The sequence below is a fragment of the Myxozyma melibiosi genome, assembly GCF_037950935.1.
Source record: "Myxozyma melibiosi strain Phaff 52-87 chromosome Unknown BZA70scaffold_5, whole genome shotgun sequence".
Classification (NCBI taxonomy): domain Eukaryota; kingdom Fungi; phylum Ascomycota; class Lipomycetes; order Lipomycetales; family Lipomycetaceae; genus Myxozyma; species Myxozyma melibiosi.
In genome coordinates, this window is record NW_027042919.1 from 515177 (window position 1) to 537663 (window position 22487).

A 22487-nucleotide genomic window follows, 5' to 3' on the forward strand; every position below is an offset into this window, starting at 1 on the left:
ATAGCATGACATGAACGCGCGCCAAAACCAGACAAAGACGATCTAAGTGTGCCGCAAAATCTTCAGCAGCACGGATGATTCACACATATGAAATTACCACTCTCGATAAATGTAGAAATCACTTCACCTTGATCTTCTCTATCTTCTGCTTCGCCTCCACCCATGTCTCTAGATTTTTGCGCGCCCACACTACATGGCATTTCGCGTATGCGATCTAAACACACACGCAGTTCAGATTAGCACCTCATCTCTTTTAAAAAATTGCCGCAACTTCAAAGCAAATACATACCATTATTCTCCTCAGATCCTGCTCCTTTGTCTTCTGATACCGCGCCAGATCAGCCTTCACCGACTCTGAAGCTTGCTTCAAGTCGGAATCAGCCACGCCCAAAGCCTGCTCGAACTACATATTCATATAATTAGTAATCATTACCAAACTGCAGCAGGCGTGCAATTAAAAGAGAGACTTACAATATGAATCTCCTCCTTTGTCTTGCCGATGTTGTTCCTTCTCGTCGCTTCAGGATCAACGTCGACGATGCCGTGGATCGCGTCGCTGAGCTTGCCGATCCCCGGGAACTTAAACCCGTTCCCCCTCTTCGCCGGCCGCGGAGGCGAGAGCATGGTCGAGTCCGCATGCGTAGGCGGGAACGACTCCTCGTCCACCATCGGCCTCAGCACCGTCCCGCTCTCATCAGCCGCCGCCGCCGCCGCCGGCGCTGCTTCCGCCAACGCTGTCCCGTTCACGACCTCCTCCTCAGTCACAGCAGACGCGTACGCGTCCGTGCTCGGCGCATTCGCAATCTCCTCCGAATCCAGCGGCACATCCGGCACGCTCGCGATCGGACTCGCGACGTCCTCGGGAATCAGGTCCCGGTGCAGCAAGTAGTCGTTGATTCGCTGCGACTCCATCTCCGTGCGCTCCAGACCGGCGAGGATATTCCGCTTTAGCGCAAGCGAGTTCAGCGTCATCTCAAACTGCAGCGCCTTTTGATGTCTATACTTGAGCACCGAGCGCACGACCGCAGCAAATTGCGCAGACTCGCCCAAGGGCTCCGCGAACGACGACGAGAGCGACGATATCAGTTCCTCGGTAGCGATATATGTCCCGTCCACCGCCTGCCCAACTCCTTCAATCGCCGCAGCAAGCGAGCCGGACTCGTTCAGACTCCAGGCGTTGTATCGCGCCCCTAGCTCTGCAAGCGCGGCCGCGATATCACCCAGACGTCGTAGCAGCCGCTTGTCTACCTTCTCGATCCCACTCGACATGATTATCTCGTACTCCTTGGCGTTCAGCTCGGCGTGCATAAACTCCATCTCGTCACCGTCTCGCAGACGTGCGGACGATGTCGGAACCGGTAAGTAGGCGTGGGCGGGAGTAGGCGCAGCGGTGTTGAGCGGCGGCGCGCGCAGGACGTATTTGGGAATCAGGGTCAAAGGAGGAGAGTTGAGTACCTCAATCTACACCCACTTGTTAGCGATAGCCTTGAGATCAAAAAAGTCTCTAAGACTGTGCACTCACCCAGCTGACATTCGGATCAAGAAATTTCTGGAATACTGCGTGCTCTCTGATCTGCTTCATCGCACGACATCTGTTGAGAAACACCGCCAGCATCCGTCTTCGATGGTCGATGATCCTGGAGTCCTCTTTCGCCTTTGTAGGCTTGGCGGCGTAGTCGGCTGTATAATTTGTCTTGGTCAGTAGTTGTACAGCGAGATGGAGATATCATGACAGGCTTACACATAGAATGCTTCTCTGGGATGGGAGGCACGATCAGAGTGGGAAACAACCGGACTAGCGCATTGCGCAAACTCTCAAACTCCGAGTACCGACGACGAGCAGATAAATCCTATAATGATACAATCCTGAGTTAATAGCCGCCAGAGTCGACATCACGGGAAAGAACAGACGTACGCCGGTGCGGATAGTGTATGCAATGAACCCCCCACCAATTTCATGATTCTTTCCCGCATCCACAATCAGGATCTCGAGATTGGGGTTTTCTGTCAGCAGTTGCTCAACCCTGGACGCGTAAGAATGGTTCGAGGGCGGCGCAGACGCCGGATCATCCTCGGTATATGACGATGTGTCGTAGCTATCTCTGAAGCTGGGGAACGAGATCCCGCTCGCGGACGCGCTCTTCAGCTGTGGCACTACAGCAGCTTCTCCGTCAGAGTCAAGTACGACGGCAAAGTGATCTGTCGTCGGAAGGTTGTCCGTGGCCAGATCGTCGGAGTTGGCGAACGGGTTGTTGTCTTCGTCAGCGGCAGACATGATGATAGATAGTGATGCAGCAGGCACAGGCAGAGATCAGCGGGCAGCTAGGCGGACGGATGAATATCTGGATACACAGTCTGTATGAGCAAACGCACCAGACTAGGGCGATGACTGGCAAGTAAGAAGGAGACTGAAGACGTGCTCTGATAGAACCTGCAGCGAAGGCGAGTTGGGCGCGGAGTCAGAGTTGAGCTTCAGATGACTGTGCTCAGGCTCAATTAGGGTGCACCATAACCGAGCCTGGCGGTGACCGGCCCGTTGACAGCGCACTACTGGCACCAACTGCGCAGGGTTGGGAGACTTGTGCCGCACGTTTCCGACAGTCGTATTGTCTTTAGTTCTACGCTTTGTTTAAGATGTGCTTATGTGCATGTGATGGAAGGCTGTATCTAGGTGCTCTGAGAGTGGCCTGACCTGTGGGTTGTAGTTTGGGCGTCGTAAGCGTGGTGAGTGTAGAGATAGAGGAGGGAAGGAGGGGCATGACGGGAGAGCATTTGCTGATAGCAGTTAAGACGTCGAGATACGAGATATAATAGAAGTCTGGATAGAAATAATATAGAAAATGCAATTTGTAAATAACCGACAAGTGGAAAAAGGCGCTATCTGCAACTAGCCACCATAATTCGACAATCTGTGAAGAGCCGGAGCTGCAGCTGACGAAAAAAGAAGACTAATTCCATCCATCTGATTATATCGCAGCTGTTGTCAAGCTAGCACCGAAATCCCAAACGTGCTTCTAATCGGAGGAGTTGATCAAGCATCGGCCTTCTTGCCCTGTGAGAGATGATAAAAGCATGCGTTAGTTTTGCTCTCTGCGACCTATAGTCAAGTAACTTGACTCCGCGTATCGAGTCAGGAATGGAAACGTACGAGAATCAATCTGCCGAGGTAGTAGGTGGAGTAGCCCATACCACCCCAGAAGGCAATCCAGTAGGGGATGATGTAGAGAGGGCTTCTGGGATTCTAGAGCAGGAGAAAAAACTGTTAGATCGCGTCTTTGGTCGTTGGTCGCGTAGAGCGCGGGGTATCGATCCATCAACGAGATTTCCAGCACCGGAAAAAGCACAAAATATCACTGGATGTTGATAAACGACGAGAATGGATATAGGGCGGTTCTTACTCTCATCCAGATTTCCTTGTGGCTGGTCTGGTAGAAGATCTGCTTGCGGATGATGGGGTGAACCTGCAGCGACAAGAATAATCAGTCAAATGTCCGATAGTAACAAAAACCAGCTGCTCTTCTCCTTCTATATAACAGCATATACGCACCATTTTGACTTGATGTGATCGACGGGACTGGGATGAAGAGAGAGGAAGAAGATGTGAACTTCGCGATGGAGGCACACTCGGATGCAAAAAGAGGTACACAGATTAAGTATGCGATTAGCGCGTACCTCCCGTGGCCTGAGGCCGCAGGGCCAATCAGATCAGGGCGGTTTCGCGCAGCGTACGTCTGAGCACGGCGTACGTAGTCTCTGTCACGTGTTGCTGGACTTCCCGATGCGGACTAGTGCTCTTTTAGGGGTCACGCTATAGGCGAGGGCGCTAAGGGATTTGTGCGCGGAAGAAAATTCGACCAGCAGAGTCTCCTCCTCACGCGACCCCGGACTCTTCCTCTTCCTCTTCCTCTTCCTCTTCCTCTTCTCTTATCTGATATAGCTACTGGTCGTCTGCCAGCTCTTGTTCAGTCTGCGATCACCAGCAGTTTATTCCGCGTTCTTAACGACCTCTCCATCACCCAGCCCGTCTCAGGTCCCGTCGGAGGCAAACTCATCCATCCAGCCGACACTTCCCTCCCCCAGAACTTCCTTCCTTCTCTTTCCGCACCGTTCGCCCTTCCGACCCTCATATATGTCTGCTCCTCGTGTCTGAATCCTTCTTCCTCGTCACCGCACAAATGTCTTTTCAGTTCAATTGGCCATTTTCTACGGAAGACAACTTCTACCCGAAGGTCACCTCCCTGTTGACAGACGCCCTGAACAAAGGCGCAAAACCCCCCATCATCGTCGATGATATCATAGTGAAGGACTTGAACTTCGGCACAAAGGTTTGTTACAACAAGTCCGCTTTATATATCATGAGATCGTTTGCTAATATGGCTCTCTGCCTCTTTTTAGCCCCCCGAGCTTGAGATCCTCGAAATAGGAGACCTAGCCGATGACCGGTTTCGCGGTGTCTTCAAGTTGACTTACAACGGCAACGCTTTCATGACCCTACAGACTCTTATTGAGGTAAGTATCTGCTACAAGTTATTAAATATAGCTCTCTTGCTGACTATTCTAGGCAAACCCTCTCAACATCTACTCCCATCTCACTCCGTCATTTACCAACCCCAAATTCCTCGCTGCCAACTCATCGCTCAAGATCCCTCTCACAATCACCCTTTCCGACATCAAGCTATCTGGCATCGTCATCCTCGTCTTCTCCAAGGCCAAAGGCGCCACCCTGGTTTTCCGCAACGACCCTCTCGAATCAATAAAAACATCATCCACTTTCGACTCCATCCCCGCCATCGCTCGCCTCATCCAGTCACAGATCGAAAACCAGCTCCGGCTTCTCTTCCGCGAGGAGCTACCCGCTATTATTCACAAGCTGAGCCAGCGCTGGACACCGAATGGAAACGCAGCCGTTGCCACAAACGCAAAGTCCAGTGCAGAGAAAGATGCAAAGAACGGAGGGTCGCCTTCGTCACCGCGGGTGAAGCCTGTGACTCTCGCCGAAGTCAACCCTGACTTGCCTATGCTGAGTCCTACAAACATGGTCCAGCTCAACTTGCTCGGTCAGGCACAGCAGACCTTGAGCCTTCACACCCCTGCTATTTCGGATGCCATCTGTCGCTCGATGGTCGAGCGCCACAATACCGAAGAGGATAAGGACGATGACGATTTGTCAAGTATCATTATGCGATCACGACGCAACATCAAGAGCGGCAAAGTCAGACGCCATCGCAAGGTCATCAACCTTCGCAAAGCCGAACCGGAAAAGGAAGTTGCTGCTCCTTCATACTCTGAGGATGTCAAAGCCGATGTGGCAGCTTACCACCGCAACCTGATTCAGAAACAGACGATGAAATCCTAAATCGCATGCATTTCTTTTCTAGTTATGAAGCCTTTCTTTTTCTTCACTTTCATGGATGGAGCGGTTACGCACTGGATGCTCGCCGACAGACTTTGACGATGTTTGAGTTATAAAAGTATTACGTCGTTTTTCGTTAAATCCGCACCTCTATCCTCCTCTATGCTTTAGTTGTTTGCTCTACGAATTCATGCTTGGTTTGGGATTTCATTGGGAGTTTACTGATTTTGTTTCTATCGCTTGCAATAATCGCAAGGCCCTTATATACTGTTTGTCCTGGGTTTATCCGCCCATCTGACGTTCTTTGCGTTTTATTGTTTTGCGTTTGTTTCGGGTTGCAACGGTGCTTATGTATAGGTTTTTTTTGATTCTCTCCTGTCCTTGTGTCTGCTTAAGACGTAGAAATACAGTATACATTCATCTGCTTAGTCCTTGGTAGTTTGGTGATGAGATCCGAGCTCATGTATAGGTTTCTTTTGATTCTCTCCTGTCCTTGTGTTTACAAAAGACGTAAAAATACAGTATACATTAATCTGATTAGTTCATGGCGGTTTAATAATGAGATCCGAGTAATGATAGTCTGCTCTGCTTCGGCTATTCAATTAAATATGTACAAAATCACGTCCTTGAAGCAGAGGAGGTTTCATCAGACATTCCCCACCCGCCACGTTATACTAATACCATATATAGCCATAACTGTGAGAAATTCAGAGACAAAAGGCAAGAAAATGAAGGAACTGAGATTAGAAACCCTTGGGGTTGACTCTGAGCGTCCGGCGAGTCCACTTATCAACACCTGCACGAAATCGTTAGCAAAAAACCCCATACTCTCCTCCACACAGCAAGGGAAAAACATACGATGTAATCCAATCCGATAACCCTTCATCTTCCTCGTAAACATCGTGTACTTATCCTTCGGCAGCATCTCCGACTCGCGCGGCACCTCGGCCTTCATCCGCTCGAGGTATTTTGTAGTCATCCCCTTTGCTTTCAGCGCCTGGTCGACCGTCGCAATCACGTTGTCGACCGCACGTAGACGTCTGCGTTGTCTGTATTTCTGGTTCTGTGACATGCGCCATGGGATTTTCCTAGTGGTGGGGTGGTAGTTTTAGCACCTTCGCACACAGCATAGGTTCGGCAGAGGAGAGGGGGAAAAGAGGACGTACCATAGCAATCCGCCAAACAAAACATTTGATGGTTTAAAAGGTCCAAACATTGTGCTTTTTTTCTGCTTATCTCTCTCAAAGATTCGTAATCCTGCTCACGTCTTCTTGGCGACAGAAAGAAGTCGTCGTCGTCGTCGTCGTTATGCGAAAAGAATCGGGAAAAAAATATTGACTTAATTCTCGATACTCCAACTTCCCGACAAGATGTTGAATCAACTATACAAATACCCTAGCCAAACAAAGCCAAGATCCGTCCAATTCCTGACTTTTGATAATCAATCTCACTTCCTCGTCGCGGACTAAATGGCAAAGTACTCTTCAAAAACCTCAACCAACGTTGCGTTCAGCTATTTTCCGAGATTTCCCCCAATTTAAAGTTTGATGCCCAATTCGCGATGGAGAGAAAAATGAGTGCGTGTGAGTTATCGAGGGGTTTGTGGTGATTTACTATTGCGGGCAACTAACTAGCAAGGATATAATAGAGAGAGGGACTCGAGAACCGCGATCGTATTAGGAAACCAGGTAAATACACTTTTGACAAGATAATATATATACAAAAAGAGAAGGAGGGGGAGAAAGATGACTGGGTAAGTCATTAATGTCGCTGTACCAAGATCGAGCAAAGTAAGGAGGGAGTGTGTGACGAACGGACGGATATGGCAAGCAAAACCAAGACAAAAAAAGAAGAAATAGAAAGGGGAAAAAGAAAAAGAAAGGAAAGATGAGCAAAAGGAAGCAAAGAGTCAAGTCCGACCACCATACACATGCAACTATTTCAACCAAAAATCTTCCTTCCTTCTCCAACGGATAGTGTCCAAACTACTCCGTACCATCTCTTTTCCTTGGTGAGCGTGTCTTTCTCCCACATAACAATGAACACTTCAGTCTCATGCAGCAAAACGAGACTGAACCGAAAACCTGATCCAGCAATACATTTCCCCCCAAAAGAAAGTCGAACAAAGACCAAAAACGGCTGTCAAAGTTGAAAACAAAATGTAGCAGGTAACGTGGAGCAAAATTGGGAATCCCAAACAATAAGAAGGAGAAAGGAAATGGAATGAAAGAGAAACTCTAAAAAACGCAAAGAAAAGCAAAAGAACACCATTAATCGTCAGAAAGAATATCATGCCGGTATGGAACCCTTAGTCCAGCAAGCTAGACACATCAGGAGAAGAAGGAAGGAAAAGATAGAAGAAACAGACTACCTATTCCTCAACGAGCCGGCAACATGCTCCTCCCATATTATGCGATGGGAAAAACTCAGTCGGTCAGGGTTATCGACCGACTTGAGCTTTTCGAGCTTATACTCTTCATCGTCGCCGAGCACGCCGCCGGGTAGTCCCATTTCGCCGCCGCTGTCGTCCACTAGCTCTCTGGACGACCGTCTGACGCTGCTGGACATTGGCGTGCCGATCTCGATCGGGAGGGAAGAGCCGTAGGCTGAACCGCTGAGGGTGGTTGGCACGTCATGTGTGTCTTCTTCGTTGTCGTCGTACGATGAAGCAGGGGAACCAGACTGCATGCCCATAGGCACAGGAATAGACAGCGCATTGCTGCCGCCGTCGAACGGCAAGTCGTCATCCATTTGAAATGTGTCGGTGACCGGAGAGCGATTAGGAGTATGGAGCGAGACCGAGTGACCTACCCAGCCAGACTGTGGGGCGTCAGATGACGATGCAAATGCAGAATGGAAATTATCAGTAAACGACGTCGACCGGCTGCCGATCTGCACCCTGAACGACGGCTCAGCAAACGACGAAGTGTTGTTGTTGCCGTGCGAGTCAAGATTCTCGTCAAGCGCGAAAACGTCGTCGTCGTCGAACGTGCTCTCGCGCCGGATCTGCTCTGCTGACGGTGTTCGAACCGGAGATGGCTGTAGCTTGAGCGGCTGGCGGTTTTGCGATGTTCGTCTGATTCCACCGCGGTACGAGGATGATATCGGGTCTGTAGAAAGGGAGACGGAAGTTGTCGGCAGAGTTTGCTCCGGAGCTAAGGACCTGACTCCTAGGCTTCCATACGAGTGACTGCTTCCCAGCGAGGACGCAAGCCCACTTTGTTCCACCGTCGGCCGAGAAGGAGGAGAACTTGTCTGCAGCTCAGTAGTATCCTCAATCATCTCCTCCTCAGGCTCGTCACTCATCTCCGCGCTCATGTTGAGCAACGACATTTTATCCGGCAGCTGGAAATACTGCACATTGGTTTCGTCATCCGAGCCCGCGTCGACAGGCAATAGTAAATCAGAGTCTGGGCTGACGGGCGGGATTTCGTCGTTCAGTCTAAACATGACTTTTTTCTTCTCGCCATTGCGTTGACGTTTGCTGTTTCCTTTCAAGCTGCTTTGGATTGTAGAGTCTGCTCTTGATAGCCGCTTCGTGCCCGCCGTCGCCGTCGCCGTCGCAGCGACGGAGGAAGCCGCGGCATCTTTCTCTTGCTGCTTATTCTTTTGCAGGTACTGGCCCACGAGATCATTTCTGTAGCTCTCAAACTCTCTGGCCTTGAACTCTTGGTACGCCTTGATCTCGCGCTGGATCTTCTCGAGACGATCGTCGAGCTGGCGCTGGATTGACTTTGGAATGTCGGCGTTTGCGATGTCGATCGGGGCAATGCTGAAGTTGGTGTCGTCCACGTCCATGCCGAGGATGGCGGGTGTGGAGCCCATTTCCGGGGAAGGAAAATGGCTGCGGGTGGGAGCGAGGAGCAAAGCTGCTGCTTAATTTAGGTCTGGGAGTCTGTTAAGAGGTTTGGGATCGTTAGCTGTTGCCCGGACGAAAAGTATGAGACTGATATCCAACGCAAAAGACAAGGCGAGCAGTTAATAGTAGCTAGAGCGCGTCTAATCAGCGCTTCTAGTCTGGCGCTCGCCAAAGCGCAAATCACCAGCTCACTTTGCGATATCCGGTCTTATGCCTGTTGGCAACCACCGTAATACAGCACAGCACCCGGAGACCAAGACAAGTACACAGCAAGGAACAAAACGCACACTTTCCAAAAACCGCAGTCACAGACAATAAAGGAATTGCACACTCGACTAGGTACGAGGCAGCAGAGGCTGGAGAGGACGCAAGAGAATGAAGGGGTCGAGACCTCGATACTGCGGTAGTAAGAGTTGCACGCGGGAGATGGCTGTAGTCTTCAAGCCAGGCGGACCGGCGAGAGGCGCGCGTGCAGACCGGCAGGTTTGAGAGAGGAGAGGCGAGGACGCAGGAGAGGCGGTCGGTGGGGAAGAAGGAGGAGGAGGAGGCAGAGGCGGAGGAAGGTAAGCTTGTGCGTAGTCAGAAAGGCCGCAGAGCACAGTCGTCAAGCGAGTACGCCTTTGCTTTTAATGGGGCTCAAAACACCCGAGTTTTCCCGAACAGCGGGACGAGCCGGGGCGGCGAGGTGAGGGGTGCTGGTTTTTTGAATGCTGAATATCCATATAGAATCTGAGTCTGAACAAAGAGTATTCAGCAGCTGTTTGGTTCAAGAACAAGAGCGCAGGAGACAGAGCGCAGCTGCTCGTCCATCGTTCACTTCCCGGCTCGGTTCGATCCAAACCTTTGCTGCTGGTGCGGCTCCGAGACCGCGGACGCCGAAGATGGCTCTTTGACGGCCACCATCGACCTTTCTCTGGTTGATCTGTGCCGAGGAAGAAGACAACGGTCAGACTGCGAGAGAGCAGCAGGATCTCAAGACTACACCGCTGTCTTTAATCGTCTCTCAACTCCAGACCGCACCGGTATCGCTGCGCGCTGCAGCATCGTCAAAGCTTGGATCGACCTGCACCTTTCCAACTCAATCTTTCGCGAGTCACCGCTTCCAAGATATATCCACGATAACCGTCCTCAAAGCGCAGCACCGACAGCTGTCCAGATCGTGCCGCTTTTGAGGATCGTACTTTTTGAATTAGACTTGCAGTCTGCCCTGTGCTCTCAGCGTCGTCGTCGAGCATCGTCTACAGTCGCGTCAGGATGGGTGATCGCAAATTGACGGACGAGGCAGAGGCCTTCTACATTGCTGTATACGAGACCGTACAGCGCATACCTCCAGGAAGAGTCACGACATACGGTATGCCATTTATCTCCAATACTAAATTCTCTCTTCGCTAATCCTCCACAATATCAAGGCCACATCGCCCGCCTGATAGACGCGCCGCAGAACTCAAGACAGGTCGGGGCCGCTCTCAAATATCTCCGGCACGCGTCCTTGACCGTCCAGCCAGACTCTGAAATCCACGAAGACCCCGATCCGTACAACGATCCCGCCGATCAAATTGACGAAGAGCCACCATCTGGCAGATTCGATACCGAGACTGTGCCGTGGTGGCGCGTCATATCGTCGGATGGAAAGATTGCAGTCCGCGCAAGAGGAGGCATGGATCTACAGGGCGAACGGTTAACTGCCGAAGGCGTCGAAGTGCGTAACGATAGCAATAGACGGCCACGACTCATCAGTCTACGGGAATACGGCTGGTTCCCCCCTGTCGACGACTCAGACTCGGATTGAAAGACCGCCGGGTGTTACAAACAACTTTTGGATTATCATGACAATTACAAACTAGATGATCTAATATCTAAAATTATGGGCCCCGCCTCCTGGACGATAACCCCCGTAACTGCTATGCCCAGCTGAAGACGAATGCGCCTGAGAATCACCCATAGGAACGCCATAAGGATATTGCGAAGCACCTGGATGGGCGAAACTCAGCGGATAGCCGGTATATCCGGCATTGTGCGAGAGGTATGATCGGTTTGGCATTACCGTGCTTTTGGAAGAAGTCGACTCTGAGCCCAGATCAGATTGAGAGATGTATGATTCAGAGTCCGAGTCCCCCACCGATGGCCGCCGGTGCCGAGTCGAGTCAGTTGTGCGCGACTCGAGATCCGAACTTGACTTGCTTTGTCGTGTAGGACTAGGTGAATCTTCGCGGTAGTAGACACCGCCTTCGTGTGTGTGCATAAGCGGTGGAGGCGTGAGCACGGTATATTTCTGTTCCCTTTTGCTTGCCTCGCGATTCGCCATCAGCTCCATTTCCAGCACTGAAAGAGGTGTTCTGAATGTTGATGCTGTACTTGTCCGGCTTCTTCTCGATCTCCTGCTTTTGTGTTTATGCTTTGAAGGCGAGCCTGATCTGGCAATCAGTGGTAGACTGTCGGTTTCGGTGTGCATGGTATTCCGCCTATCGTATTGAGCCGACGATCTCTCTTCAATCTCTCTTATCCTTCGCAGCCGCTCGAGTTCTTTCCGGGCCTGCTCTAGCCTCTGCAGATCCTCAATTGAATAGGAGTATTTGTAGTCACTTGGCTCTCTGACTTGCGATTCCTCATACGACTCTCCGTCTGATTCATCGCTACCCTCGCTTTCTTGTTTGGGCGCAGGAGAATACCCGAATAATCGTTCGCGCGCCTCGATCTCAGAGACTGTTTCCTCTAGCTCTGACCCGCGTTTATTTTTCCGATACGAGATGATTCGTTCAGCCAGATCGTTCCACTGCCGCTTTGCGTCCGCCTTTTGCTCTGCCCACGTCTGATCTTGCTGCCTGCGAATGCCGGAGCGGATCAGAAAATATCCGAACGTTGCAAACGCGACAGCAAAGAGCGCGAAGACGACAATCACGCCTTTTGGAAAGCCGCTCGAGCCTGAGATGCTGGGGGACACGTAGGAACTCGACTGGACGACGGAGGGAGTGAATGTTGCGGCGGACTGTGTCGCGGTGGTGCCGGCGATGCCTGTTGCGACTGTTGTACCGACGTCTAGAGAGACAAAGTCTGCTGGCGCCCGCTGGTAGAGACGCATTGTGGTCCCTGGTGTCATTGCATGAGATAGGCGAGAGGATGTGAAGGAGAAGAAGCTGGGTTTAATATTTTGGGACGATAGAGGACTTGCGAGAATCGAGCCCATGTGAATATCGTGGGCTGAGGTCGCGGGGACAGAAGCAGCAAGAGTTTCCGAGCATGTTTACGCTGTCTGTTTACGCCTAGCCGGAAGGGTATTTCCATAGCAACCGTCTCTCTGTGGTTTAGTTGAGCAGAAGGTGTTTAGATAGGAGTATATTGCGTATAGAAAGCAGAAATGCATGCGGTCTGCAGCCGTACAAGAACGATCCTGGTCAGCGGCCAAAACTGTGGCGGAGTTCGCTCCAAATTGCGGCTTCCGCTTCAGGTTTGCAGCCCCTACGCTGGTCAGAAGCCAAACCTTTGTTTACGTTTGACTGTTTATTGCACATCCTCTTATTTGTTCTCTTCGTAGCTACTCTTCCTCTGGGGATTTAACCTTAGAGTTTAATACATCTCATCGTCTCGACAAACTATCGAACGCCTGTCGCTTCTCTGTCTCTCTGCGTTTCGTTTGCAGGTTTGATGATTTGGAGTGGTGCGAAAGAGTCTTTAATGGGAGATAATGTGGTGGTTCACTGCGATGGTTCTTGACATTGCAGCTACAAATAACATGATCTCAACAGACGCGACTTAATCCTGAATGATGTCGATGATGTCAGTGCTATTTGTGGTATCCATCCACAAACCACAAACCAGCTCTCCGTCTCCTCCGTCAGATCTGTCGAGCGGCATCTCTGATTTGAGTGCACCAGAACCCCGTGCAACCCCGCGCTTCTAGAAGAGCGCCGTCTCCAAACCATGGACGACACCACCCGAATACTGATCAATTTGGGGTCCTCTTTTGTTTCATCTTTGCTATATTTACACCAAAGTACAGTACAGCAGCTGATGCTCGTCCATAAAAGACGCAAGAGATGCGCTGCGGTCCTGCCTGATAGCCTGACAGCATCTTGCTATCAGATATTCCGCCGAGATGGACGCCGCGAGACGATACTGGAATAACTGGACCTACCCCACTCTCGATGAAGCTTCGCCATCATCACCTCCTCCTTCTTTTTCCGAGTCTCAAAAGCGTTCCCCGCCTAATGTTACGCTTCCGACATATCAGCCGGTTCGCTGGACTGATCTACATCCCCAAGATGACTCTCGTCGCCCGCCTCCCAATTTCCCTGACGGCTCTGGTCCGACGCCATATCTGGGACCTCGGGATAGATTGTCTCTTGCGTGGGTGAACAGGTGGACAATAATCTGTTTGCTGGTACTCGTGAAGTTGATGATTTCCTCAAACTCGATGGAGAGTAGTCTTGATTCAGCCAGGTCAGAGACCTTGACAGCCTGTGGGAAGGTCGAGGTCGCAGGCAGCTCTTTGATTTCAATGCCGTATTACGTATCAAGTGGTGCGAATGCTCTCGTGGCGTCTGGCGTGGAGACGGCTGTGTCAGCTCTTGTTGACGCGCTGGATCTAATCATTGTTGCTGTGGAGGAGATCGTGGTCTTTGCTATCGAGTTGGCTACTTCGACGTATACCTGTCTTATCACGATGGCGGTCACCGGAGTAGTCGACAACGTGCTGAACGCGACAGAGTCGATAGTCGACTTTGTAAACAGCACAGCCGTGGCGTTCAACTCTGACCTCAGCAATGTAATCGACACTTTCAACAGCGCGCTCGCAAACGTCGAAAAGGGAATCGAGGCCGTTGCCGATTTGTTTACGGACAACTCGACAGACTTTCCGGTGTTGTCGATTCCAAAGTTCAACATCTCGATCTCGACTTCGATAAATTCGAAACTGCAGAGCTTGGAAGATGATATGCCTACGTTCACCGACGTGCAGAATGCGACTGAATATGCCATCAGATATCCGTTTACGAAACTCAGAGTATGTCTCTTCTTTTAACTGTGCTCTAATATTAGACTAACTGACATGTGAACAGTCTGTAGTCAACTCTTCATACTCGGAGTATTCCTTTGATCGATCTATTCTACCCGTACCGAGCAAAGAATCTTTAGCGATATGCAAAGACGACTCAGCAATCAACGACTTCTTTGACGAACTCATCGCGTTAGTGAAGAAGCTTTCCAAAGCGGCCATGATTGTTCTCATCATATTCGCCCTCCTCGCCATAATAATCATGGGATATCTTGACCTACTTCAATGGCGATCTCTGCGCAAGAGAGTATTCACGCTGACCAGAGCGCTTCAGCGAACCGACAAGAACCTAGATCCTATCGACAGTTTCCAAGTCGCATCTAGTCATTTCGCGCACTATTTCGGCCTGCTCGTCACTCGACCAGTACAGTCACTCAAAACCCAGGCCGCGATCCGATGGCTCATTGCGTACATCACCTATCCGCCAGCTCTCGTCGCGCTCAGTCTAGCGGTCGCCAGTATCGTGGGCGCGATCATCCAGTCATGTATTCTCGCGCAGGTCGAAGCGAGATCTCCGACGCTTGTGTCCTCGTTTGGTAATCTGACGGATCAAGTGGTGGCGGTCATCGAAAACAAGGGCGTCGAATGGGCGAACGGAACAAACGAAGCGTTGGCATCGTCCGAGACTGACATCAACGACGATCTGTTTGGCTGGGTTTTGGACGCAACGAGTAGCGTTAACAACACGCTAAACACGTTTGTCGACGAGATGACTTCTACTTTAAGTGACGTTTTTGGAGGTACACCGCTGTACGATCCCATTCTGGATGTGCTGAACTGTCTCTTGCTTTTGAAGATTCAGGGAATTGAGTCTGGATTGACGTGGGCGTACGATCATGCGCATATCAGTCTTCCTCGATTCAACGAGAGCGTCATCATCGATGCTTTTGCGTCGACAAATATGACCAACAGCACGTCAAAAGCCGTATCCTCATCACCATCATCGTCTTCAAACAAACTGGTGAGCTCAGACGTCTCAGAATTGGCAGCAGAGACCACCGACACCGTTCTCTCCGCACTCAAGAAAGTAGAAGCCGCTTACCGATCCGGCATCAAACTCGAGTACACCTTTGGCTATTCACTATTCGCACTCTGGGGATTAATCGTACTCGTCGCCGCCGTCCGCGTGGCAAAGATGAAGTACACCGACTACAAGCAGCAAAGGCAGCAGCGAGAAGACGAACACAGACGGGACATGCTACTAACGAATCCAAACATCGTCCTCGACGCTACGAATTTCCAACACATCGTCGTCCACCCTCGACCGACTGAAGTCCGCACACAGCACAAGCAGCGCAGACAGAGTCATTTTGATGTGCCGCTGCCGGTGGCGAAGCCTAGTGCAAGCAGCAGAGAACGAGCGCGGCCGCGAAGCGCGAGTAGTAGTGACTGCAGCTCGACAAAGTCGAGGACGATTTACTGATTATGTAGTATCTGAATCGATTTTTTTTGCTCTGATTTTATAGTACGTAGTCAGATCATAGGTAGAAGAGGGAACTGCATCGACTCTGATTAGGAAGAACACGCAAACGGTCTATAGTGGTAATAAACGCGGGGACTAAATAAATGGGATTCAAAACATCAAACCAGAAAAAAAGAACATGTAAAAGAAACGAATGCTGTTAAAGGGAATTATAATAGTTACAAAAAAAGGGAGACAGTGGTCAAAACAGGAAGAAAGAGTACAATTACAGAAGTTGCAAAGATAGGAAAAAAAAACAGAAACAAAGAAAGATCAAACTTCACCAAATGTCGTCAAAAGATGCACGCTTATGGACCATCACACACTGGAAAGCAGCTGCCCCCAAGTTCCTTTAACCAAGCATACTTCACGGCAGTTCTCCATCCTTGGTCACCCAACCAACGCCTCCGGCCTGCTTCTTCTCTGGATATCATGTAAAGCTTCTAATATCTCTGGTGCACGCACACGAAGAAGGGAAAATAAATAAACGACTAATCGAAGTTAGCGAGCAGGTGGCGGCTAACAGTTGCAGGCAGCCTCATTTGCCGTCTTTTGGCTGGCGTCGATGTTCACGTCAATCACTAAGGGTTTTATTAAAGTTAGTATCCGTTCATGTCTTGACTAGTTGCTCGGGTGGAACAATGGCGTATACTCACTCTGCGCCTGGTTCGTTTCCTCCATCGAATTCTCCATCCCGGGAAGTGCCTGCGCGATCCGTCTGAACAGAGTCTTGACGTTGTGCCCGGCCTTTGCGCTGGTCTCGATGAACATGACCTTGACCTCCTTGGCTTTCTTCTCTCCGTCCTCGGTAGTGACCTGGCGCTTGTCGTTCAAGTCGGTCTTGTTGCCGACCAGGACGATGATGACATCATTTCCTCGCTCTGCCCTAACGTCATCAATCCATTTTGAAGTGTTGATGAAGGAGTTGCGGTCTGTGTCGCGTATTGCGTTAGTTACCTGCAGACGAAAAACACTCCTGAGAACAATTAAAAAAACGTACTAGTGACGTCGTAAACGACAACGGCGACGGTGGAATCCCGGATGTAGGATGGGATCAAGCTTCTGAATCGCTCCTGGCCTGCTGTGTCCCAAAGCTGTTGATATCAACGTCAGCATGCATGTCGATATACCAGAGCATAGACAGCACGATTATAACATACTTGTAGTCTGACGGTGCGATCTTCTAAGTACATGGTCTAGGAAATTGAAGTCAGTGATGGGGAGCATAACCGGAGCATCCGCAAGCAGTATTTAGATACCTTGGACAGGAAATCGATTCCGATAGTGGCCTGGGTATGTTCAGTCAGTATAAGTCGTCCAACACCATGCTTTTAGGTACAAAAAGAGATAAGGATACATACGGCATATTGAGAGTCAAACGAATCGTACATAAACCGTGTTATTAATGAGGTTTTTCCGACTGCAGATGAATATGATTAGTCTCGAAATCACTCGCTGATCGATACACATCCCGGAAGCACAAGTTCAGCGTACCACTTTGCTCGCCCAGAAATACCAGCCTAGATAACTCGTCAGTACCGGTTCCGAACAACGATTCCGAAACCTCCGCGAGACTCGATTGTTCCGAATGGCAAATTAGCCGAGGACGCAGAGAGGGTGGGCTAGAGCCACGGTCTCCTGGCGCGATCGCGACACTTATATAGGCCTGTGCGGGAGCGGGTTCAGAGATCGCAAGTCAAGACAGGATGAGACGCACTTGTATTTCTTCATTGGATTTGAAAAATTCTGCGGATTCGACATTGTTGTTGGCGGCCAGACAGAAACAGTTGGATGGTGGTGTTTGTTGCCCGAGAATTGATATGAGATGGACGGATTGATCAAGCCGTATGAACCGCAGCGCAGTCCCGATCACTAAAATGCAAGAAAGAGGCTTCTATTCTGTCTTTCGAGATGACAGAGAAGCAGAAGCAGCAGCGAAAGCAACGAGCAACAGAAATCCAACACGAAGAAGGCGCGGTCAAAAATAGTATTTCGAGGGTCGCTGCTCGAGAATGTCGCGCGCTCGGCTCGCAATCTTCAGAGCTTCTTTTGCCGCACTCGCCCAGCGGCCGCTGCTTTCGCGGGTGGCAACTTTCGCAGGGTCTCGTACTTCAGCGCCCTAACCCGATCTCCGCGGGAGTTGGGAAAGAAAAGAGAATCTGTACGCAGACCGCATCGTCAGTTCGCGCTGGATCTCTTGCAGAAAACGATGTGCCGGTCGCAATAGTAGAAAACTATGGATCGCTCGCTGCAGTCGTCGTGCGTGTCCTGCTTCAAAGAGGCGCCGCCCTACAAATGTCCCAAGTGCATGGCCCGCTACTGCTCCGTCGCCTGCTTCAACACCCACAAAGCGCGCACGTCGTGCACCGGCATGAAAGACATTAAAGATGCCGTCATACGCTATATCTCGCGCACGGAGCTGATGGGCACGCGAGGCTACGCGGATCTGAACGCGGAAGCAAACGACGAGAGCGGCGCGGCTTCGCGGCCGCAGCCTGATGAGGACGAACGAGAGATAGAGAAACGGCAGAGAATCGGCGATCGGGACTATAATTTCCTCAGTCTTATTGAGCGAAGAATCGGCGTGCAGAAAAATATTGCACAGGACGCCCTGCGTCGGGGATCAAGTCGCTTGGGACGTCGCGGTCGGGGGCGGGGTCGAGGAGGGAGAGGGCAGTCTTCGACAAGAGTTACAGCTCAGCAGAATGATCACTCTAGCAAAAATACAGAGGCTGGAGATGGTCGACCGTCTGATGTTGGCAGAGATACAACTGCTGATCCTAAAGAAGTTGCTGCAGAGAACGAGGACGAGCACCCTGCTGAAGAGCCAATCGAGCAAGCGCCGGCTGATCGTATACCAGATATAAGGGAAATCGAAGATGGTGACGATGACGACGATGGTCCGCCAGAGGAAATATCAATCGTGCGGGGAAAAGAACTACAGAAAGACACATCTACACACATTTCAGACAACTTACCAGACAGTGTTCAAACGGCGACTACAGGTCAAGACGAAAGCATAGAGCAAGGCCCTGTACCTTGATTGTATATACGGTGATAGACTTCTTGGAAATACAATGAATATTATTATATAGATCTAAGCTCGCAAAGATGCTCTGCTACTTTTATCTAATATGAAATAGAAGAGTGAGCTCGATACCTGATCCCAACGCCACGCCTACCTAAGCTTCATCTCATCCCCTCACTCCACCAAAAATTCTACCTGCTGCATAACACCCCTTCCAAAGAAATCGCTGATGACCTTGAACTTATCCTCACTCTCCTCCAACGAAGCTTTGAAAAGATCATGTCGATCCGCCATATCATCCTGCGCTCTGCGAATAGCTCTGATCGTAGCATTGTTCGACTTGCACGAAGGACACTCTGTGTCCTCATTGACCTCGTTCAAGCATCTGCGGTGGAAAGAATGCTTACACATGAAATGCACCGTAGGCAGATCCAATGCCGCGCCGCAGCTCGCGCACCGTGTAGACTGAAACACCCGCGGCTCGGTCTCGAGCTCGCGGATCTCCTCGATCTTTGCGCGTGTCTCCATCTGGTACGATTCCGTGAGCTTCCGGTTCGTCTCGATCTCTTTCTTCTCGCGCTCGATAATCTCCGACAGGTAGTCCTTCACGATTCCAACCGTGGCCACGGCGTTGACGCTCAGCGCCTGGATCACCTGTAGCGGTGCCATCAGCCCTTCTTCCTCGATCTTCTTGAGCACGTGGCTTAGCTCGTCTGAGGCAATTGCCATGACTTCGGGCGAAGACGTAAAGTATGACAGCGCCAGAGGGTACAACTCGGGTTCGATATCGCCGTACTTGTGAAGTGTCTGTATAGCTGAGATCGTATCATTGACCGACACATACGATCGGAAGATATCGATATGCAGATTTTCCCGTTCCCGGACCAGAATCCTGCCTTCCCGGTACGAGTAAAGATGTGAGAGCAGCAGCACATTAGATGGATCTATCGGTGCCTGAGCACTAGTGATCAACTCTTTACTCTTCTCCTCCCACTGAACTTTCTCTTCTTCGGTAGTACTAGCCTCGGCCTTTTGCAAGTACATCTCAAACAGAGTCGTGTACATGTCAATCTCGTCACTTTCTTGTCCCCCCGCTGTCCGGTGATGCGCTATACACGCTTCCAGGAAAATAATAAACTCGTCGGGCTGATCCACAAACGTAGCAAACACCGTCCGCGGCTTGGGTATCACATAGTCAACGATCTTGCCGTCCTGATCATACGAGCTTGACTCGAGCGTCAAGGGTGCGTTGGCTACCGAGGCGCTGCCGGTGATTGCACCACCCACAACCGTCGACAGTTTCCCCACATTCGAAGTGATCGCGCTCATGATCGTCGGCGTCTGCTCACCCGTCAGACCAGACATCACTGACGCAGGCCGACTACCCGCCATGTAAGGCAGCAGATTTTTGTAATTCGGCACCGAAGAAGGTGGCGACATTTCCCGCGCCTGCTCGCCGTTCTCAAGTTCTGCAACGTTCGGAATCTCTCTTGGCACGTATCTCCCGGTGAAGTACTCGATAAACAGCGCTGTAGTCTCTCGTGCGACATGCTGGAGCAAGACACGGCCGTACCGACTCAGATTGTGATACATGTCTTCCGGAGGCAGACTTTGCAAAAACCGCAGGCCAGATTTGTAGTCGCCGAGATCTTGCAAAGTGATGTCGACAACCAGGTCGTTCTGACCATGCTTTTCGGCAAGGTATGCAGCTTGCTGGAAATAGCCGCCCTGTCTGCACATCTGGATCGCTGTATCAAGATCAAACTTCAAATTCTCGCCCTCAGATCTTATAAAAGTCTCCAACTTCTCCGTGTCTTTGAGCTTCGCGTAGCAATTCAAGAGCAGAGTGGTGTGATCGGCCGTTGCGATTTCCTTGTTATGCAGCTCCTCAAGATAGGAGGTCAGATTGTAGATCCGCTGAGAGTCGAGGTACTTTCGAATAACCTGACTAGCCTCTCCTCCGTCAATGGCACGAATATACTGGACCATGGCTTCATCGTAATCTCCCTTTTCATACAGATGATCGCCGTACTTCTTGTATATACTCAGAATCCGCTTCTCATCCGCTCCCGCGTTGGAAGCAAGCGTCAGCGCAAGATTGTACAGGTTCCGCTGATAAAGTATTTCCAACTTTGAAGCCAAATCACGCTCCTGGTGTCTGTAAAGTTGACCGTCACCTCCCAAAACGTACAAATCACCCCACTCGGTAAAGATGGACTTCACCCCGCCGGCAAACTGGCCGGTATAGGCAACAAACTTGTTATCTGTGTCCAAGATCGTAAACTGCGCAGTCTCATAGGGGTCAGCGCTGGAAGCAGTCGCGCCGACATACTTTCGCACCGATGACTGGACATTCGAATCGGTGGCCGCGTTGTTGGGTGATACTATTCCGATATATGACTTGTATACAAAGAGCTGTGACTTTGGACCCTCGTAAACGTACAACGGACCTCGCCCGTACGGAGTGTAAAAGTAAATAGCGTCTTCCCGCGCTACTAATATCTCTCCGGTAGCTTTCTTGATCCCCATGCAACCCTTTGCACATCCCTTCTCTTCAAGCACTCGGGCTAAACTTCCCTGGTTCTTGCCCGTAGTCCATGCGGTGACGATACGCTCTGTCGTCGAGATGTACAGCAGCGATGTCTTGCTGGCTTCGTAAAACTCGAGACCGGTAACTGGTGCAGGGCTCTCGTAGATAATCTTCTGCTTAAGTCCTTTGTCGTGGAGAAGATCACCGCGGACGTGCACTACATGGCCGTTTTCGAATCCGACCGCGATAATCGAGAAGTCTTCTGCCAGAGCGACAGCCGAGATCTATGATAAATCAGAAGATTAGCACGATAGACTTAAGCATGCAGTACTGTAATGACATGAATTTTCAATACCTCTGTCAGCTTCTTGAGATGTATGTTGATCGAGAAGTTGCATTTCGGTCCCTGGGTCTTCTTATCGGGAGTGTCTAAGGACCACAAACGAATCTGAGGTTCCGCGGTTTTGGACTCCTAACAACACATATCCAGTCAGCAGTGTTCATTCCACAATGACACCTGCAATGTAACATACAGCTACCGTCAACAGGTTGGCGGTTCCCTCGACCTGCTTCATGTAAGTGATCGCATATCCCTCCTCATGAGCCGTGAATGACACTTGGAGCTTCAGCGACTTGGAGACAATCTTGACAATTCCACCGGTGGTGCCTAGATATAATGATCCAGTGCCCGAGCAAACTGCAGAGACATTGGGATCCTGATCAACGCCAGTCTGTTAGTTTCGCCCTGCTGCGAGAGTATAGTTGCGGAACAGCATCGCATCGTATGAAGTTGTACGCACCGAATATAGCGGTCCATCCTCATCTGTAACAGCAGGATCCCTGATCGGAAGAACGTCAAAAAACGTAAACTGGCGCCACTAATCAATGATAAACAAGAACGCGTTAGAAGATATCAATCGAGCAACCAGACAAAGACCCTCTCTGGAGGGCGCTCAAGTTGGGCATCGGAACTCACAGCAGCAAGAGCCATGGTAGAAACACGAGAATAACTCAGTAATCGATGTCCCTTCGCGCAGATTTGTATTCGATCTTAACAGAAAACCTCTTGTTGATCAGCGCTGTACACTGCTACACCCAGTTCGTCAACCGCGAGCTATTAGACGATGGGCTCACTGACTGACGCCAAGTACTTCCGGATAAAGCTCCAGATAAGTTTTGTGATCTAAAATTGTGACATTCACGTG

General features: G+C 50.5%; 10 protein-coding genes across 10 annotated transcripts; 4 read left to right on the forward strand and 6 right to left on the reverse strand.

Moving 5' to 3' along the window:
- Positions 1-118: 118 nt before the first annotated feature.
- BZA70DRAFT_289406 (autophagy protein Atg20) lies at positions 119-2275 on the reverse strand (the record flags this gene model as incomplete). The annotated part of the gene is made up of 6 exons (XM_064914108.1): positions 119-214; positions 290-403; positions 472-1461; positions 1523-1680; positions 1742-1850; positions 1916-2275. The coding sequence occupies 6 exons, from the start codon at positions 2273-2275 to the stop codon at positions 119-121; spliced, it is 1827 nt and encodes a 608-aa protein (XP_064768516.1).
- A 1545-nt stretch (positions 2276-3820) lies between these two features.
- On the forward strand, positions 3821-5578 carry BZA70DRAFT_160016 (uncharacterized protein). The gene is made up of 3 exons (XM_064909775.1): positions 3821-4325; positions 4396-4509; positions 4562-5578. Exons 1-3 carry the CDS (start codon positions 4176-4178, stop codon positions 5354-5356), a joined length of 1059 nt encoding a protein of 352 aa, XP_064768517.1. The 5' UTR covers positions 3821-4175; the 3' UTR covers positions 5357-5578.
- A 518-nt stretch (positions 5579-6096) lies between these two features.
- Positions 6097-6569, reverse strand: BZA70DRAFT_238139 (mitochondrial ribosomal protein-like protein subunit L31; the record flags this gene model as incomplete). Its single annotated transcript, XM_064910435.1, has 3 exons — positions 6097-6149; positions 6212-6441; positions 6520-6569. 3 exons carry the CDS (start codon positions 6567-6569, stop codon positions 6097-6099), a joined length of 333 nt encoding a protein of 110 aa, XP_064768518.1.
- A 1044-nt stretch (positions 6570-7613) lies between these two features.
- Positions 7614-9549, reverse strand: BZA70DRAFT_160020 (uncharacterized protein). The gene has a single exon (XM_064909776.1). It carries the CDS (start codon positions 9176-9178, stop codon positions 7721-7723), a length of 1458 nt encoding a protein of 485 aa, XP_064768519.1. The 5' UTR covers positions 9179-9549; the 3' UTR covers positions 7614-7720.
- A 917-nt stretch (positions 9550-10466) lies between these two features.
- On the forward strand, positions 10467-11001 carry BZA70DRAFT_289410 (uncharacterized protein; the record flags this gene model as incomplete). The annotated part of the gene is made up of 2 exons (XM_064914109.1): positions 10467-10563; positions 10622-11001. 2 exons carry the CDS (start codon positions 10467-10469, stop codon positions 10999-11001), a joined length of 477 nt encoding a protein of 158 aa, XP_064768520.1.
- A 30-nt stretch (positions 11002-11031) lies between these two features.
- BZA70DRAFT_160023 (uncharacterized protein) lies at positions 11032-12851 on the reverse strand. Its single transcript, XM_064909777.1, has one exon. The coding sequence runs from the start codon at positions 12394-12396 to the stop codon at positions 11062-11064; it is 1335 nt and encodes a 444-aa protein (XP_064768521.1). The 5' UTR covers positions 12397-12851; the 3' UTR covers positions 11032-11061.
- BZA70DRAFT_160557 (uncharacterized protein) lies at positions 12852-16086 on the forward strand. The gene is made up of 2 exons (XM_064909779.1): positions 12852-14211; positions 14267-16086. Exons 1-2 carry the CDS (start codon positions 13306-13308, stop codon positions 15683-15685), a joined length of 2325 nt encoding a protein of 774 aa, XP_064768522.1. The 5' UTR covers positions 12852-13305; the 3' UTR covers positions 15686-16086.
- On the reverse strand, positions 15965-17820 carry BZA70DRAFT_159621 (ras family-domain-containing protein). The gene is made up of 8 exons (XM_064909773.1): positions 17442-17820; positions 17219-17244; positions 17086-17144; positions 16984-17013; positions 16885-16920; positions 16725-16818; positions 16381-16656; positions 15965-16305 (listed from the first exon to the last, which is right to left on the reverse strand). Exons 1-8 carry the CDS (start codon positions 17483-17485, stop codon positions 16244-16246), a joined length of 627 nt encoding a protein of 208 aa, XP_064768523.1. The 5' UTR covers positions 17486-17820; the 3' UTR covers positions 15965-16243.
- Positions 17821-17878: 58 nt separating this feature from the next.
- Positions 17879-18818, forward strand: BZA70DRAFT_278261 (uncharacterized protein). Its single transcript, XM_064912570.1, has one exon. It carries the CDS (start codon positions 17961-17963, stop codon positions 18765-18767), a length of 807 nt encoding a protein of 268 aa, XP_064768524.1. The 5' UTR covers positions 17879-17960; the 3' UTR covers positions 18768-18818.
- On the reverse strand, positions 18819-22406 carry BZA70DRAFT_295277 (uncharacterized protein). Its single transcript, XM_064914480.1, has 5 exons — positions 22259-22406; positions 22083-22160; positions 21816-21998; positions 21638-21754; positions 18819-21566 (listed from the first exon to the last, which is right to left on the reverse strand). Exons 1-5 carry the CDS (start codon positions 22271-22273, stop codon positions 18927-18929), a joined length of 3033 nt encoding a protein of 1010 aa, XP_064768525.1. The 5' UTR covers positions 22274-22406; the 3' UTR covers positions 18819-18926.
- Positions 22407-22487: the final 81 nt, after the last annotated feature.